The sequence below is a fragment of the Centruroides sculpturatus genome, unplaced genomic scaffold, assembly GCF_000671375.1.
Source record: "Centruroides sculpturatus isolate CEXI.00-Female unplaced genomic scaffold, Cexi_2.0 scaffold2036, whole genome shotgun sequence".
In the NCBI taxonomy this organism is placed as follows: domain Eukaryota; kingdom Metazoa; phylum Arthropoda; class Arachnida; order Scorpiones; family Buthidae; genus Centruroides; species Centruroides sculpturatus.
This window is the reverse complement of record NW_019386257.1, coordinates 50,338-71,257: the sequence shown is the minus strand read 5'-3', so window position 1 is coordinate 71,257 and position 20,920 is coordinate 50,338. Positions and strand designations below refer to the sequence as shown.

At 26.4% G+C, this 20,920-nt stretch overlaps 1 protein-coding gene across 1 annotated transcript in view; it reads right to left on the bottom strand.

Moving 5' to 3' along the window:
* LOC111614291 (trafficking protein particle complex subunit 11-like) overlaps positions 1-20,920 on the bottom strand; it is a 42,757-nt gene that overhangs the window by 13,504 nt on the left and 8,333 nt on the right. Inside the window, 16 exon segments of the mRNA XM_023355664.1 lie at positions 4,372-4,507; positions 4,605-4,636; positions 4,639-4,665; positions 7,064-7,209; positions 8,572-8,626; positions 8,714-8,792; positions 8,856-8,871; positions 9,165-9,219; positions 9,307-9,385; positions 11,286-11,368; positions 12,951-12,954; positions 14,511-14,652; positions 14,773-14,906; positions 15,802-15,898; positions 17,651-17,724; positions 17,854-17,953. Coding sequence (XP_023211432.1) covers positions 4,372-4,507; positions 4,605-4,636; positions 4,639-4,665; positions 7,064-7,209; positions 8,572-8,626; positions 8,714-8,792; positions 8,856-8,871; positions 9,165-9,219; positions 9,307-9,385; positions 11,286-11,368; positions 12,951-12,954; positions 14,511-14,652; positions 14,773-14,906; positions 15,802-15,898; positions 17,651-17,724; positions 17,854-17,953 — 1,259 coding nt within the window.

Here is a 20,920-nt window from a genome sequence, read left to right as displayed (position 1 = left end):
AGAAAAGAAATAAATGTGAAAATTAAACTCTGTTTATTTAGGAAAAGGAGCCGCATTTTAATAAAAAAAATCCTCGAAATTCTTTGAGGCCCTTCTTGACTTTACTTTTACATCATTAAAATTCATACATCAATATAATTTCACACATCTTATAAAGTTGTATGTATATGTATATTTATTTATATCTGTAGTTCTAAATTTTATTATCATTTTTAAATGTAAAATCATTATTATGTAAAAACCAAGTATACAAACATTTGTTGCAGTTAAACTGTTCTTACTCAACAGTATTTTTATTCAGAGCATCTGAAGTCAATAATCTATTAATTATTGGAAGTACAGTGAATAATCCTTTTATAGTATGTAATTTTTAAGTAAATATGTTGTTTTTTTAACACCTCAGTTTAATTTTGATGACACATTTTTGTGCATATATGAGATCCCGGGGAGTTAATTGATAAAAAAAATTGTAACTGATAGGTGTTTAACTGCTGATATGTGAGAACATTATGTAAACGAATCTCACAGTGCAAATCTGACAACAAGTCCAATTATCACTGCCTTAACCAGCCCAGAGATGACACAAAGTGTCATCATTAGAAACCATAAGGTCACCTGATTAAATTCCCACATCTGCAGGAGATATGATGATTGTGACCCAATCTTTGGGCGATTGTTCAGTGAGAAGTGTCTTTTACATTATGTGTAACTTATTGTCTCCTTGTTCCCCTAGATACTCCCTACAGATTGTCGACCATCGATCCAGGAGCATTTTGCTGATGATCCATAGAAACCAGATTGGGAAACAATGGAGCATCTTCCCAAGGTATTGTAATTAGAATTGTAAACTCTCTCTCTCAGTCAATTAGCATATAAGTACTTAGATAGTTGTCATCATTCAGATCGTAGATGTATTATCAAACAAAGACAAATATTGTAATTGTATACAGACTTAGGGCTGTAGCTTCTATGTACTCCTTGCTTTAGCTTAAATTGTTGTATTTAGTTGAAGCACCTAAGTCTCGCCTTCTTCCAACCTTGGACACTCTATCGACTTACTCAGCACACCTCCCCACTCAAAGTTAGAAATGCCTTCCTACTAGATTCTAACCTTATAAAGCCATCCAGTGACATTTGAGTGGCCTTCACAGACTGACGTCAGAAAAAGGGTTTAGAGCTTTACTCTCCTCTCTAACCCCCAGCTTCTCACACATATTACTTTACCCACAACGTATTACTCTTTCAAACAGTGGGATCATATGTCCATTTTAAATTGCAATTATGAAATGCTCACCTATGGAACAGTAGCTGCATCATAGGCAACAGATATATGGTGGTGGTTATTCAAATATTTCATTTTTATCTTAGCAATTTTCTGTAAGTTATATGTTCAAAAAAACAGTAATTAGTATGTCAATAACATTTTTTTTAAGTGTCTTATTCCATTTAAAATTTTGATTTAATATTGAAGATGGTCAAAAATTGAGCTAAAAGCATTCCATTTCATGTATTTATTGGTAACCTTAAAGATAGTAGTATTTTTCTTTCTTTGTTAAAAGACAGTACAAAAACTTTGTTAATTTTTCTAATATATATCATCATGAATATATCTTAATATTTATCATTAATGTTTATTATTTAAATGAAATTTTATAACTAGTGTTTGAAATTAAAATCAAGTTAAATGTATTAATTAATATGTACAACACAATTCTATATAAAATGTTTTCAATAAAAAAAAATACAGAAATTCAATTTATCTATATGTTAAATCAATATTAAAACTTGAAGTTGAAAAATTTTATAGTCTAGCCATTATACCACTGTCTCTACTATTATATTAAAATGTTATGAAGTCTTTACTTATTATTTTATCTTATTTCTCTCTACCTGTCTTTCACCCATCTTTAAATATCTATGATTTAGCCACCTAAAAGTTAGCCTTCTATATCTTTTGTCTAAGACCCATTTCAATGAGCTACACACATTCCAAATCTTTGTTCTTGATTATAAGTCTCTACACTTCTTTCATAAATCCATATGTTCTCCATAAGCTCTCTCCCTCTAACTTCTAAGATCTAATCTTATACACCATTCTATCTCTGTTCCTCCTTTTAGTCTTCCCTATCTAAAAGGAACATTATTTGTTTTTCCTGTTCTAACATCCCTTATATGTTTATTTTAGTCTAACATTCAGTGTTCTTCTAGTGGCCCCTTTATCTCCTCCTCTTCAACTAAGGCTACTTCACATATTCTAGTCTTTTCATTTCTCATTAGATCAGAGTGCTATTTATTCTTATATCTCTGATTCATTCCAATTGCCTATAAGATCATCATCTCCAATCTTTCTACATAATGTATTACTACTACTCTCACCATTTTCTTTCCTTCTCTACCTATAATCAATTTTCAACACCATCTTATGAAATTTCATTTTATTATCCCCGATATGGCTGCTATTTTTTTTTATATGTTGTAGTTCCCCCATGCCAATTTACTCTCCTATCAATACATCAAATGTCCTCTCTATTAAAAATTTGAATACCTATTTATATTCAATAGGATCATTAAATTCGCTTGGTCTATAAATAAGTGTGAAGGTGTTCTTTCCCTATATACACCAGTTTCATATGTATCTTTTTTCTTTAAAATGTTCAAAAGCCTTTATTTCTTAATCTAGTAATGTGTTCAATAAGATAATGACTAGATTCTGGATTAAAATAAAATAAATTTTTAGTATTTTTAGTACAGTGTAATTTCAACAGTGTAATTTCAATATTACAATAATAGTTTTAAAAATTCTAATCACATTACTTGTTAGAAAAGAAATAAATATATTGTCTAATAATTTCAAATACAGTGAATAATCCTTTTATAGTATGTAATTTTTAAGTAAATATGTTGTTTTTTTAACACCTCAGTTTAATTTTGATGACACATTTTTGTGCATATATGAGATCCCGGGGAGTTAATTGATAAAAAAAATTGTAACTGATAGGTGTTTAACTGCTGATATGTGAGAACATTATGTAAACGAATCTCACAGTGCAAATCTGACAACAAGTCCAATTATCACTGCCTTAACCAGCCCAGAGATGACACAAAGTGTCATCATTAGAAACCATAAGGTCACCTGATTAAATTCCCACATCTGCAGGAGATATGATGATTGTGACCCAATCTTTGGGCGATTGTTCAGTGAGAAGTGTCTTTTACATTATGTGTAACTTATTGTCTCCTTGTTCCCCTAGATACTCCCTACAGATTGTCGACCATCGATCCAGGAGCATTTTGCTGATGATCCATAGAAACCAGATTGGGAAACAATGGAGCATCTTCCCAAGGTATTGTAATTAGAATTGTAAACTCTCTCTCTCAGTCAATTAGCATATAAGTACTTAGATAGTTGTCATCATTCAGATCGTAGATGTATTATCAAACAAAGACAAATATTGTAATTGTATACAGACTTAGGGCTGTAGCTTCTATGTACTCCTTGCTTTAGCTTAAATTGTTGTATTTAGTTGAAGCACCTAAGTCTCGCCTTCTTCCAACCTTGGACACTCTATCGACTTACTCAGCACACCTCCCCACTCAAAGTTAGAAATGCCTTCCTACTAGATTCTAACCTTATAAAGCCATCCAGTGACATTTGAGTGGCCTTCACAGACTGACGTCAGAAAAAGGGTTTAGAGCTTTACTCTCCTCTCTAACCCCCAGCTTCTCACACATATTACTTTACCCACAACGTATTACTCTTTCAAACAGTGGGATCATATGTCCATTTTAAATTGCAATTATGAAATGCTCACCTATGGAACAGTAGCTGCATCATAGGCAACAGATATATGGTGGTGGTTATTCAAATATTTCATTTTTATCTTAGCAATTTTCTGTAAGTTATATGTTCAAAAAAACAGTAATTAGTATGTCAATAACATTTTTTTTAAGTGTCTTATTCCATTTAAAATTTTGATTTAATATTGAAGATGGTCAAAAATTGAGCTAAAAGCATTCCNTTTATATTCAATAGGATCATTAAATTCTCTTGGGCTATAAGTGTGAAGGTGTTCTTTCCCCATATACACCAGTTTCATATGTATCTTTTTTCTTTAAAATGTTCAAAAGCCTTTATTTCTTAATATAGTAATGTGTTCAATGAGATAATGACTAGATTCTGGATTAAAATAAAATAAATTATTAGTATTTTTAGTACAGTGTAATTTCTTATTACAATTGATATTCAAAGTTTTAAAAATTCTAATCACATTACTTGTTAGAAAAGAAATAAATATATTGTCTAATAATTTCAAATTAATATCATGAATACATTTTAAATGTAAAATAAATGAACATTTTTAAAATACTCACTAAAAGGAATAATAGAACTCATTTGAATAGGAAAAATATGAGGAAAATTTGATTCTGCTAATGCCGTCTGCCACAGTTTATCTGCCAAATTGATATCCTCTTCGGCAGTACTAGGAAACGACCTTGGGCATTTACCCTGAAATTTATTAAATAAAGACAATTTTTTAAAATATTATAAGAGAGAAACTTCATTAAATATCTTACTATTAAGAAGTTTCTTGTGCGTTACTTACCGATAAAATATTACTAATACTTGTCTGAATTATTGTTTTTCTTCTAAACTTGCTTGAATCCCTTTTAAATTTTTATTAAAGATTATAAAACTATTTTGAATATTTTTCAGTTTATATTTATACTGTCTTAGCTAATATTTTCAAACTTTAATCCTACAAAATTACTTTAAATTTTCCTTTGTCAAAAAAGCTTTTCTCCTTTAATATTCCATATTATTGTACATACACTCAATTAGACTCACAGGTTTTAAATTACCCCTTAGGCTTGAATAAACCTAAATATACCCAAAATACATTGTGTGGATATGGTGCATTCTGTACAAAATATATATTTAATAACATAATCAATAGTGATGCAGTAAATCTTGATTTTTCAGTGGCTTATACAATATTCCATCATGAATTAGTAAAAGTTAAATATGCTTTTTTACATAAAATTTGTTAGTTACCAAGATTATTCAAATAAACTAAGTCACAAAATCATAAGTATATCATATTTACCCAATTGCAAACCAACCTTGTGAGATAAAGATTACTTTGATAATCGTTTTAGATGTCATACTATCAACAAGTTATTGAAAACACATGATTTTTTCATGGAAACATAAATGTTACATCAAGCAATTCTAAGTTCAAGCCCACAAGTATTAAAGAAAGAGATTACTTACATAAAAAAGTAGGATAAAATTATATATATATACATAAACTTTAATACAGAATACTTTTCATGATCAATGAATAACACACACTAACAATAAATAGAAAAGTAGAGAAGAGAAAAGAGCTTTTGTCACAGATCACTGGAGAAACAAATTATTAAGAACATGGAACATGGCAAACACTAATTTACAAATAATTCTCTTATATCATTCTATAGTCTTCAACTACACTAGGAAGGAGAAAAACTAATTCAAACAGAAAAAGCAAGAGACTACCAGATACTGTTAAATAACTGAAGAGGAACAGAACTAAAATTGTACACAGGTTGCACACAACAAAGTTAAATGAACAGTCAATTAGAGCAACATTGAAAAGATCTCTGCACAAGTTCTACTGCAATGGACTTGACAAAACTTGCAAAGAACAAAGATATCTATGCACAATAGGAGCATGCACAGATAGTTACAACCAAATTCAAAATGACACCACTGAGAAGAGTAGAAGAATTAGTAATAGCCATAAAAAAAATAAGATAATCAACACCAAAAAAGGAGGAAATAACCTAAATCTATGGTCATGGACATTGACAAAGTCAGAGTGAGGTAGCCTTGATGAAAGCAGTGCCTCATATGATACTGCTGAAATCCTTATTGTTCTTTTTTTTAGTTTATATTACTTCCTTTTTATTTTGTGTCTGATGTTTTTCCTTCTAATTCAATAAAATATATATATATATAGCATATTTTAATCTATATTTTCATACTGAATGTATGTTTAATTGTTGAGAGACAAACAGTAACAAAAGTAATCTAATGTTGAAAATAGGAAAGAAACAGTAAATGCAAATAAAAAACTAACAAACGGTTGAAAAAATACCCTACTCACAGACCTGCTGATGTTATTGATTTTGTTGAATACTTTTTCATTCTACAGGCTAAAGAAATTACTGCAAGACAGGAACTAAATGGCTTCTATATTCAACATTAATGATAAAAATATTTGTCTATCTAAAATATCTATTTTTATCTAAATTTTATGATTTTATCAAAAAACTTTGTGTTGTAATTTTCATGTGCTATTGAAAATTCTTCACAGACTAATACTGATCTACAGAGAAATGATCTACATGGTCAAACAAAATTCTTATAAAGTAGTATGTGAGTTTAATCAATCTAAAGCTTCATAAAATTTTTAGTTATAAAAAATTAAAATTATATGCATTTGGAAGTCAAACTTAAGCTTTCTTACATTTTTAATGAATAAGATATTATCATATCATTTCTTAAAAGCCTAAGAAAGATTAAGTTGTTTCAAGAAAAATGTTTGTTAGTTAATATATTTATTTGTTACATCAGCAAAAAATGTTACTTTTCTTTAAAGTACATGAGATAATCTTTTGACCTTAATTAAAATTAAATTTTAAATACTATTTACATGGTTCCTTCATTAACATTTTGTGGACTTATTTTTTCAATTTATGTAAATCAGATTATGTACAGTACATAGTATTTCAAATTAAAGTCTATTTAAATTATTTGTTTTTGCATGCATTAAAACCAGTCAATTTCAAAATTAAATAAACTTGCTATGAATGAATCTGAATAATTATTATTATAAATATAATTCTATACAACAATGAAGAAAATATGTCCAAAATATTTTTCTACTTATTATATACAATGTTAAAAATTAAATAAATACAGATTGACAAGAAATAAAATTTACAAGTATTTTTCTATGGTTTTATTTCTTTCGTGTAACTCAGAAAAAAATTTTTTCATCGCACTTCAAAAGGATACAATTCCCCGTAAATTCTAAGCCAAGAGTCACGTATTCTTCTAAATCACCAGTCAGATAAGCACAATGGAGAGCCATGTTCAATATACTAGAGACTAATGTTCTCCATTTCTCTGCTCTATAATCCCATAAAACATGTCGGAAAAGGCTACAATCAAATAAATATCATAAATATTCTGAAAATGTCATCATATTTTAAAATAATACATTATTCACTTAAAACAGTAATACAGATATTATTATACACAATCCTATTCTACATATTTCACTATAATGCTATTTCAAAGATAAAAAAATAAGCATTATATTAAAACTACAATGCACTTGCACTATAATTCAACCACAGTAAGTGCAGTCAGTGTTAGAAGTATTTAGTCCTTTGAGCTGCAGAATCTCAAGCAACGTAAATAGTATTTTGTTCTCTTATAAATTCTGATTTATGATAATTTCTATAAAAAAAAAACAGAAAATCTAAGTAACTGACCCAAAACCTTCAGAGGAATAAGAAAAGAATTATCCCAACTCCATCCATTCATTATCTGATTAAACTACTATCTAAAAAATAAACTGAAAAAAATAAATAAATTCCTTTCTAAATTAGTTAGTTATTTTTGTATTTTAGAAATGCATCTCTATTTTACTTATATACAAGTCAGTTTACTTTGTCATACTTTCTTAAACCAATAAATCATGTAATGCAAGAGATATCTGCTTAATAAAACTAAACTAATTTAAAAAATTTTTTTAATTATATATGTAAGACTAGAACACATCAAAAACATAAAATTCCATTATTTTCATATCCCCATCAAAATTTATTGTTTGTTTGTTTAGTTATGGCAACACAACACTTGCACGATCTGCCTAGGAGGCGATCATGCCTTCCAGGAGGTCTTTTTAAGGGAAACTGGACCCTATTTCTACAGATGTGGAGAAAATCTGGAAAACTCCATGTGGCCAGCCCATCTGAGCGAGGTGTGAACCCAAGACCGAACTCCCAGTGTTCAGGGAATAAAGACTGCTTGGCCACTGGTGGGCTCACATCAAAATTTAACTCCACATCAATTTATTGAATTTTTAAATGTTAAGTGATTAATTAGATACATTATACTAGCTAATACAAACTATATAATACAAAATGAATAGTAAATATATAAATTTTAGACATGCTTAGATTCTGTACAGAGAATGTTAATTCTACATGTTCTGGGAATTTCCTATTGGTCACAAAAAAAAATCATTTTATATAAAATGTCTTTACAAATTTATAAATATCTAATTGTAAATAACACAAAACTTACAAAAAATATAAATGCATTTAATTATTTAAATTCACACACATTGTGAATTTAACACACACACAACTTCTCAGTTAAAATCATATTTTTATTTTAAAATATACTAAATCTCTAAATGTTTCACGAATGCATCATATATTATAAAGTTTTCTATTGTAATTAATAATCATTATTTATAAACATTAGTTTATAAAGAAAAATATAATATTTACGTTAATGCTTTGGAATAATCCTTAGAAGAAAAATACTCCTCTCCCATTTGTACCACTAAGAAAATTGTTTTAAATTTATATTATATTATTATTAATTTTAAATTAAAATTACTTAATGTTAAGTATAAAATAATCAACTTACTTAATTGCCTTTTCATACGTGGACACCTATATTTTTTAAACTGAGCAACTGCACTACTTAACAAAGGAATGATGATATTCTAACAACAATNTATATAAATTTTAGACATGCTTAGATTCTGTACAGAGAATGTTAATTCTACATGTTCTGGGAATTTCCTATTGGTCACAAAAAAAAATCATTTTATATAAAATGTCTTTACAAATTTATAAATATCTAATTGTAAATAACACAAAACTTACAAAAAATATAAATGCATTTAATTATTTAAATTCACACACATTGTGAATTTAACACACACACAACTTCTCAGTTAAAATCATATTTTTATTTTAAAATATACTAAATCTCTAAATGTTTCACGAATGCATCATATATTATAAAGTTTTCTATTGTAATTAATAATCATTATTTATAAACATTAGTTTATAAAGAAAAATATAATATTTACGTTAATGCTTTGGAATAATCCTTAGAAGAAAAATACTCCTCTCCCATTTGTACCACTAAGAAAATTGTTTTAAATTTATATTATATTATTATTAATTTTAAATTAAAATTACTTAATGTTAAGTATAAAATAATCAACTTACTTAATTGCCTTTTCATACGTGGACACCTATATTTTTTAAACTGAGCAACTGCACTACTTAACAAAGGAATGATGATATTCTAACAACAATAAGATCATATTAATTCCGCAATTTATATTTATAAAAAAAAATTAAAATACTGTATAATTGATAAAAGATTCTAACTGGAAAAAATTTCATTTATAATTTTAAATTGTTAACAAATTCTCTAATAAATAATAAATGTTTTTAAGAAAAAAAAATGTATTTTATTAAAGAATAATTTATTCAAAAGTAAGATACAATAAAATTAACTACATATTTTCCACAGGAAATGCTTTATAAGAAGTCCATTATAGAAAACAGATCATTTTAAATGATTTTTTAGTAGCTAGATATATGCCATTTTCCTTCTAGGAGACTACTAAATTAAATCTGAGCAACTGCAGAGTCAGATAAAAATATTAAGATCTACAGAACTGGAGATTCAAACGTAATAATAATTAGCTCATGAATCAACATTGAATAAACAGTTTTGATTCACAAAATCTAAACAGAAAAAAAATTGTCTATAATCTTATGAAAATAGAAAGCAAAATGTGAAAATTAAATGACTTTACAGATAATAATTTTTAAAAAATCTGAAATTTCTGATAATTTTAGTACAATGGAGCATTGAAAATCCAGAGCATCAAAAAACATATTTGGCCATCAAAAAATGGGTATTAATCCTTTCAATGGTAACTTCTTTGTTGATGTTCTAACATTCATTCAGAAGTGTTTTAATTTTGAAATTATAATCAGTTTATTTTTTATTTAATGTAATGATTCTGTAAATTATATTTTGAATCTTTGTAAGTATCCCTAAATTCCTTTTGAAATACAGCTTAAACTTATAATACCTACACTTGAATTATAGTGCACTTGAAAATCCAGGATGGATTCTGGCCGCAATTGGTCTATATTTTTGACACCTCAATAAATCACTTGCATTGCTGATGAGATTGAAATGTAAAGAAGTATAAGCTGACAAATTTTAACAGATTTTAAATATAAATGGCTATTTTTAGGATCATTAGATATAATAAACAGTTTGTCAAATTTATTAATTATAAGTCATAATCAATGGATAAAATATTTCATATTATTTTGAATTTTGTGAAATAAATTCATAATAAATATATAAAATACTTACTAAATTATAGATTAAATATAAATGCTTATACAAATTCTTTATAATAACTTTATCTAGATAGCCAAGGCTAACTGATATGGTTGTCTAGAAAAGGTTTACTGCTCTGGGATATCCAGGATTGATTCTGAGAAGTTCTTTTTTGGGGTGATCTGTCCCAAATAGTTTGAGCCTGTCTCTCACCAGCCAATTATCTCCATTGTGAGCTGGCTGGACCACAATGGGTAAAGACTTTCTTAGTGTCCAAAGAGCAGAAAGTGTAAAAAACAAAAGCTTTTTCTAAGTTATTTTCTAAGATCAAACAAAATTCCAACTGTAAGGTAATAAGTATAACTGCACTTAAATATAAATTAATAAATTACTAGTACTTCATATAAAAGTTGTGTCATTATAATAAGAATAATGAATTAATGATATAAGCATGATAAATTTATTTTATTTTTATTAAAAAGAGGGGAAAAAAGAAAAATATTGTAAATCTCTTCTTACTAAAATAGTCATTCAAACATTTTTTCATTTTTTCCCCTCAAATAATTTTATAATCTGTGCAAAACATCTTAATATAGTTAATGTGGCTTTTATTACATTTCATTGTTAACTTATTATAACATAAAAAGCATTTATAACTTATTTTTAATTTGAATTTGTTCAGAATATTATAAAAATTGAAAACAACAGATATAATTACATTAAACTTAATATGTAATAATCAGTAACTAAACTTCAACAAAATATTTTTTCTCCAAAAATTAAAAATATTTGAATTCAAATATTTTCTTGAATTCTTCAAATTTGAAATGTTACTTACAGAGTGATCTACTTGTTTACTTTCTATATATTGTATAGCTTGAATTCCTTCTATTTCTTTCTGTGGATCTGGAGGCTCCATACCTATAAAAAATTATATATTTACTTACAATTAATATTAATAAATACTTTTAGTAAAAAAAACCACACTGTTGAGAAATATGTTAAGATTAGATCATTTTTGCAAAAATTAACTTATTTTAAAACATAAACATCTTTACTAAACCCAATACATTGCAATAACACTTCTTCAACTGCTGTATATCATTGCTGTTTATTAGTAATTTATAATTATTATTGCCAAATTATAGCCTGATGATATATGGCAGTTGAAAAAGTGTTACTTTAAAATAATTTAAATAAAAAGATGTCAATAAAATTCCTCGATTAATTGATGTTCAAAAGAGTAAGAATGATATAAAGAATTTGTGCACGTGGTATAACATATATATATATGCTTTTATTATTGAAAATAAAATCCTAGAGAAGAACTATTAAATGCATTACTTATACAGAATAAAATTAATTTAGTTATAGAATTATTTGTGGAACAAATTTATTATAGTACACTTAATTTTATTTTATGTAAATTATTACAACAAATATAACAGAATAGTGATTTATAATTCTACTGATATATCTGTTTACAGAAACAAACTTTTAAATAATAAGGTATATCAAGAAACATAAAATAAAATGTAATTTAAAGATCATAGTTACAAAATAAATGATTAATTCATTTGTTAAAGTTCTTATAATGCAAAAGCTTTAAACTAATGTTTCAAAAGTAGAAGTAAAATATAAATTCAAAAATAGCAAACTCAGAGGTAACAGATATAATAATATGTAGTTTAGGTAGACAAAATTACTTGCAATTTTAGTACACAATAACATTAAAATTTTAATAAATTTGTAAAAAAACTTATAATTCAAAATAAAAAATATTTTAATACTGAGAAAATGTTTGTAAAAAAATATTCCAATACACAAATATGCAAAGTTGCAAGTGTGTGACAAGGTCATTGAAAAAGTGTGATAAAGTTAAGTAGAAGAAATCTATTTTTAAAATTAAGCATGTTCAAGACTCAAAGCTGAAAATAATTTTAGTATTGCATCATTTTCTCTCTTATGAATTTAAAACTAGTAATAAACAATGCTTCCTAGGTTTACATTTAAAAGATATATGAATGTATTAAACATTTGACAAACTATTTTGGAATATTTATCAGGAAAATTATCATTTTGATAAAAAAAAAGTACATTAAAAAAACATTTAGTTTAATCAAAGTATTAAAAGATGAAAATTATATCCCATAATAGAAGTGTCTGATAATCAAGTGAGAATTACATCAGATGCTTTCCTCACACTGACAAACAAGTACCTCTTATTAATGAATTTATTTAAAATGTGAATAATTTTTAATTTATATACAAATATATAGAATAGTTGTATATGATACAATAGCCCAATTTAATAAAACAATTTTTTAAATACATCAGATTTATACATTTTTTAATTGCTACTTAACCATGCTGTTAATAATTTCTTCATTTGTTTTCCTGAAAAGAAGATAGAATCAATGCATAACCTGATGCAATGACTTTATTTACTTTTTACAATGATATGCATTTTGAATGTCTGTAGCATTCCTCTTCATTCATCAACCTTCCTAAAAAAGTATATATTTACATTATTATAACCATTTAACTAAAGAGGAGTGTTAGACATTATTTAGTTTTTACAATGATGAAAGTTGTTGCATTAGGTTATGCATTGATTGTCTTCTTTTTTATATAACAAATAAAGGAAAAAAGATTTACATATTTAGTTTTCTATTTATTTTTAAAAACAACAGCTTTTTAATGCACTTCAAACTGAATAAAATATTTCATCAACCTATATTTTAATTATTCATTCATTAAATTTTAAGGTTTATAAAATATAAATAAATATTGCTCTATCACAGGGGTGGCCAACCTGCGGCTCTTTGAAGGATTATTTGTGGTTCTCAATAAAATTTACCCGAGTTTCCTTTTCATTTTTATGTTATTATATTTTTAAAAATTATTATCATTCCGTATATGCTTCAAAATGTCTTTTAAATTACTAACAACAAATATAAAAGACTAAGTGCAACGTTGTAACAAATTTCATTTCCGTCCAAGTTAAGAATGATATGACTCATCGAAAACTGCGCGAACGAACATAAACAGTGGCGTAATCGTCTGTTATCGACCAACTGCAGACCAATTTTGAATTTGTAAACTGTCATTGCAATGGACAGTTGACATTGTGCTCTGGAGGAAACAATTTGTATCACTCTTGCTACGAATATAATTTGTAATCTGGAATTTTTTGCATACCTTTTTAATACGTATTTAATTTCGGCTCGCGAAAAATTTCAAATTTTGAAAAATGGCTCGGACTATCAAGAAGCTTGGCCACCCTGGCTCTATCAGAATCAGAGAAATTTACCCACGTTCAAGACTTAAAATTTTGTTTATGTTATAAGATTATTGACAGAAGAATGTGTGTACATTGTAAGTTTTATGTTTACATTTAAATTTAATATTAACTGAAGAATTATAAAATAAATTTCATTTTATTGTAAATTTTTATTTAGCGTTCTTTCTGCCAAATAATTATTTTAATTTTTTGGCACTTTTTATCTTGTAGACACTAAAAGGGCCTTTTTCATATCTATTATAAGTTTGGCCAGGCTGACAATGGGGGCAACCGGGTGGCGAGGGATGGGGACTGGCATATCTGGGAAGAACCACCCATCAAAAATCCCTGGATTCAATCCTAGGTCCCAGAGACCTCCTCAGCCAAATAATCTATTGAACAATTCTTTTATAAACTTAATTTTCTCATATTTTAAATTTTATGCAATAATCTATCAATAAATTTTANATTTTTTGCATACCTTTTTAATACGTATTTAATTTCGGCTCGCGAAAAATTTCAAATTTTGAAAAATGGCTCGGACTATCAAGAAGCTTGGCCACCCTGGCTCTATCAGAATCAGAGAAATTTACCCACGTTCAAGACTTAAAATTTTGTTTATGTTATAAGATTATTGACAGAAGAATGTGTGTACATTGTAAGTTTTATGTTTACATTTAAATTTAATATTAATTTTATCTTTAACTACTGTAACATAAATATAAAATATAGTGTGATTATCAGGCAAATATAATTCAAATGTAAGAATGTTCAACTAACTTTGCATAACTTCTGGCAAAGTAGTTTACGATTAATTGCATTATTAGCAGCTTGCTGATAATAAAAACCCGGATGTTGAATCTGAATAGGAGTCAATCCTTGTTTAACTGCTTCATCAAATAAATCACCAAAATGGCTAAATCTTAAGGAGAAAAAATATAAGATAAATTTTATAATGTACAGTATATGTATATTTATTTACATACTATTAAATATATCAAGTATATTTAATTAAAAATATTAAATAAAGAAGAAAACATACTGTTTTGATAACCAGGCACTATGTTCAAATGCAAGATCAGCAGAACCAGTTTTACTTTTAAAAATATCTATATGTTTTCGAAACTGAGAAATTGAATCCAAAGGAGTATTTAACATAAAAGAGAGGTGACATATCTGTAAATAATTTATAATCAAAATATTAACATTGGTTCACGAGTTTTACTTAAATAATATATAGTTTTGATATAAGAAGAATAAAATATAGGATGAGAATAATACAGATTTCAAAATATAAAATATAAAAAAAACAGTCTATTCTTCATACTTCTCTTAAATATAGCTACATTAGCCATTTCTTTTTAAGAAAAATACTGAAAACAGGCTACTTTTTGAAATTTTATATTTGATAAATATCTAAATTTCTTCTAAAGATTCTATTTTGCTATTTCAAAAATACCTATGAAGCATGCAATGCCATAATGTTGTAAATGCCAAAAAAGAAACTTCAGGAGAGGTAAAAGCACTTTTTCTAGTGAATGAATTCATTGCAATTTTACAATAAAATGGTAAAAAACTCACTAGGTTACAAATTCTCTGGAATATCAAAATGATGTAAATATAAACTGTAATGTTTTAAGGGCCAAAGTCACGTGACTTGCACTCTGATGCTTTAAATGTTACGGCTTCACATAAATTCAACTCAAAATACAGCCAATAAGAGTTTTAATACACTGACAATATTGCCACAATATTTTTTTGCAGCAGAAAACATTGTGTTTACAATTCAATTTTTTAATAAAATGTATTTAGAGAAAAATGGCATTTACAACATTATGGAATTGCACACTTCATATATGTTTTGTAGATAATATCTGCAAGAATCTTATTTTATGTATTTTTATTAAAAATTAATTTTATCATCAGTACTCAACATACTGCTTAATTTAATTTCTACATTAATTTAATTTACTTTTGTATTACAATTAAATTGGAATCACAACATTTATTAAATTTATCATTTCTACTTAATTTATAGTCAAAACAGAATTTAATTAATATTTGAAATTACCTTGTAATTTATAAAACCTGCAATGGTCTTGACTTCTAACATATTAGTATCAGATGCTCTTACTTCCATTAAATTTGCATAAGATTGTTTATAATGTCTAAAATAATGTAAATAGAATAATTAATATTTACAGATTTAAAGCATTAAATTTCAATGAAATCATTTTATCTAATCAACAAATAAATTTTAAAATGGAATAAAAAGCATGTTTTATGTATCAAATAAGAATTTTAATATTTTTGAATAATCTCAATCATGCTACTTCAAAACTAAAAAAAGATATATGTAACTTAGTTGGCTGACATGATGACCATGGGAAGGGAAAGGTAAATGAGAAGATGCACTTTTTTCACATTTCTTGCAATGGGCATGTCTTGTAAATGATTTAATTATATTATATGGCAAACTCAAAATTATATGTAAAATACTTTAGAAAATGAACTATGATTCTTCCTGAATTTAGAACAAAATTAAATTTCTGCACCAAAAATTCAAAGGAATTTCTGTAACATGCTGCTATCTATCACAGAAAAAGTTAATTAAATGTAAAACAATAGCAAATGCATCAGAAACATTAAAATAAAAATTTTTTAGCACATGTTATGCAGTGAACATATGACGTAATGTCAAAGCCAAATAAACAATCATTACATATGAACGTATCGGACTGAGAAGGGGTTAATAATGTAGTGTTCTTCATATTACATACAAGGGAAGATAATGCATACTGGTAAAATTTTATTTTCAATTATAGGATAAAAATTTATATTCTATTCCAAGTTTACTATTTTATTTTAGATATTAATTCTGTTTCCTATGTTTTTTTACATATTTCAAAAGTATTTCTAAATTAATCACTTAAAATAAGTTTATGTTTATATGCATATTTATTAGAAAATTATATCATTTACAATAAATTGTAAATTTGACAGTTATCATTTTTAAAAATAAAAAAATTAAAATTTTGACATATATTAACCTTTCAACAGTGGACTAGTCAAACCTGTTTCTACCCCAGGTAGTGGAGAATAAACGTGGAAAATTTTAGAAGTATTTTTTCAATCATTATTTCTCATTACTTTTTCGGAAAAAGATTTTGTAAACAGTTATGTCTAGTAAAAAAAAGTCTTTTTTTATTGGTAGATAACTAATTTTCTATGTAAATGGTTTTTCATGGAAGTTATAGGCTAGTTTTTGGCAATACCCCTTAAAATTACTTGACGACTATAGTCATCGGTCACTGCTGAGTGGTTAAAAATAAACTGTACAAACACCTTAAGAAAATTTTTTTTAATCAAGAAAGTTTTTGATCCCAGTTGATGGTTTAGCTTCATTCTTTTTTGTTCAAAGAATTCATTCTTTACATTCAAATAGGATTGTTAGCAAATGAAGTTGAACTATCAAACTGATTCAAAAACATTCTTGATTATAAAATTTTTGCTGGAGTTTTCTTAAGATGCCTATATGATTTATATTCACTTAATTCTCCAGATGTTTGTAATTATTGATCTTAAATTTTCATAAATAGAATTAAAATCATAGGAAGTAAAATGCAATAGTGAAATCTATCTACTATATAATAATTGTGAAAACCTATTGTATTTAATCATAAAAATTTATTACTATTATTATAACATATCTATAGTTTAATTATTTCATAAGTATTTTTCTAATGCTATTTTGCTAATATTAAAAACTTTGAGTATATTTCTGTTTTTAGAAATTATAATATTATAGTATATAATCAATGTATCATATAATTTTCAAAACTTTTAAATAAATATTTACATTTATGCATATTAATTCATTGTAATATTGTCTACGTATATAGAAACATGAAAATACTAACTTCAATGCAGTTGTAATGTCTTGTTTCAGTTCACAAAGAAATGCTATTTTAAACTGATGCCTCACAAATAAAAGCTGTAATGAAAATGAAATGTTTAAAATAATAATTAATTAAAAAATTAAATTAAGTTTTATATAAATATAATATTCAATAAATTATTTTTGTATTAAAAGATAAGGACATTTGCAAAAAATTATTTTTACCTGATGAGTAGTTTTGTTCAAATATTCTCTATGGTTTTTGATACGTCTTGATTCTTGATGATAATAGCTCTGTGCCAATTCATAAAATGCATTTTCTAATCTAACATTAAAAGAAATGACAATTTTAGAATATATCTGAAAAATTATTCTAAACTTTCTTTAGAATAATATAGTAATATTCAATATTGAAATAAATTTAAAATTTATTATGTTACTGCTACTATCTATAAGTAAATACCAAGTAATTTGGTCTAGAGTTAAAATTTACTATCTTTTTCATATATTATGAAATAGGTGGCCAGACAGCCAAGTGGTTAAGGTATCATCCTACTACTCAGGAAACAAGAAACAAATTTGGACAGACTGAAAACTCCAGGAATTTTTAGGGCATGATCTGTCCCAGATATGCCCTTCACACCCACAGCCCCATTGTGAGTTGGTCAAACTCAGAATGGGCTTGATAAAAAGGTCCTCTTAGTGCCCACCTGATATCAAAACTAATAATAATAAAACCCATAAATTTTTAAATATTTTTACAAGTATGAAAATTTCAGAAATAATTAATTGCTATTTCATTGCAACAAGAATTACTATCTTGCTATCATAGAACCACATTGCACTTATTCCAGATTATGTTGTCAAGTTAAAAATTAAGCAATGTATGGACTTTTCTTAAAGAATCCTCTTTTATTAAATCTTGAACTTAACTTGAGTTATCAGTTCCCTTTACCATTCACATTCATTTACTTGCAAGACACCATGTAATGTGAATGAATGGCCATGCATTGCTTAATCTTCAACTTAAACAGAACATAACCAGAAATAAGCACTACAATAGCAAAATATATCAAGGAATAAGAAGAGAATGGTGAAAATTTATTAGGGACCATCAAACTGGTTACTAATAAGCAACTGAAGAGAAGCATAAAGCTCAAAACCTGTCTTGTGTGTAAATGGAAACAACTTGAGTTTATTGTATTTAACTATAAGTGTAAACTGCCTTTTATAAAAACTTATATCCACAGTATTCTTTCTTCTATTTCCTTCTCTGGTGTTCAAGTGTCTAGCTAGATGAAACAATTGACAAACCTTTCTATTAAAATTTTTAATTATTTGGCAAATACATTTTGGCTGACAGATATATCTTTATAAAAAGCAGTTTACACTTATAGTTAAATAATCTTGAATCTAGTCTTGTATATAATTAATAAACTTGAGTGATTATTGGTCAATACAAGAGAATTTTTAAAAATGCCAAGCACTGGTTAATCTTTAACATGAAGACAACATAACCTAGGATTATGCTAACATAAAATAGACATACAAAGCATTAATTGTACAGTACTAATAATTCAAGAACTTCTTTAAATAAGCCTGTGATCCAAATTCATATAAAATTTAATAATTGAAAACATTTCAATAAATCATAAAGTTCAGCAAGTGTTTTTAGGAACTTTTTTGGGCTTGATAATTTTGGACAAAACATTTGAGGATATCCCAATTATTCATTTTTTATTCTTATTTCAATTATTATTTAAATATGTTCCCAGATCTTTTGTATATGAAAAAATTATGAAAATAAAAACATTACTGTAGACAGATAATTTCAATATATACACAACAGCACACTTATCCACAGGGAATAAGTTCTAAGACTCCAAAGGATGTCTAAAACTGTGTTTAGTACCAATCCATATATATATTAATTTTTTTTCTATATCTACATATCTATGATAATGTTTAATGTTATTTAATTTATAAATCAGGCACAATAGAAAATTAACAACAATAACTAATTAAATTGAACAATTATAACAATATACTATAATAAAAGTTATGAGAATGTGGCCTGTTTTTTCTTTCCTTATTGAGTACATTCACCTTTTCATTTAAAAAAAAAGCATTTTACAGCTCATTTTTGGCATATCTAAATTTTGTCAGCATCACTATTCCCACACTTTAAGCCATTATTATAGTAAAATAAAGATTACTTGAACACCAGCACTCTAATACAACAACAGTCAATATGATAACCAAGACAGCTGCTAAGTGACTAATGGATGGGTAGATATAATGTGTGAACATGCTTGACAAAAGGATAATTCATATCCCAGGCAAGAAGAAGCAGGACGAACAAGATTTTAGCATGTTATTCATAATAGCTTGCAATTCAAAACTTATAAATTGTTTATTTTTGGACTTTACCTTTTAATATTTTTTTAATCATGCAAGTAACTGAAAAAAATGAAATCATAAATAAGGGAATACAGAGAAATTATCTATATGTACAAATATATACAGGTATACCTCGACTTACGTCGTTTCGAGTTACGTCGTTCCCGATTATACATCGTTTGTCAAAAAAGTATATGGAAAAATAAAAATCAAGTTTAAGTCATTTTATTCGACTTTACGTCTGTCCGCTAGGGATTGTATACCGGTTTACCGATTTACCGGTTAACCGATAAATTGACAAAATAACATTCGTTAAACTTACCGGAAAATTTTTGAAATTTATCGGTAATTTGGTAAATGAAAAATACTAGAAATTTTTATGTAGAAAATATTGTGTTTATAGATGTTTAAAAGGGCTAAAGGGATATTGAAAAAAAAAAAACAGCTAAGTGTAAGCAACAATATACCTAATTATTAATTTTATGTGAGATATTTTTTGTTTAATTTTAATTTAAACTTTCTTGGGTTTGAGAGGCACTGTAAATTGTACAGAAAGCTCCAGTTAGCATACGTGATTTGTGCTCTGCAGTTTTTTTGAGATATTTAAAGGTTTAAAATCTTTACAGTCAACGTTTTTCTTAAAGAGTAAGTAAATATCTCCTCTTTTAATATTTAAAAATAATAATACGTAAATATTTCAAGTATTTTTTTAAATTAATAGCAATTTTGAATACACCACATAATGACAGGACATTAACGCAATATTATTGTAAAATAACATTAAAATTTATACCTTAAATAAATTTTTTACTTCTAACAACTGTTTAAAATAATTAAATACAAATATTTATTACAAGATTCTAACATTATGCCTTAAGATTGTGCAAAATAT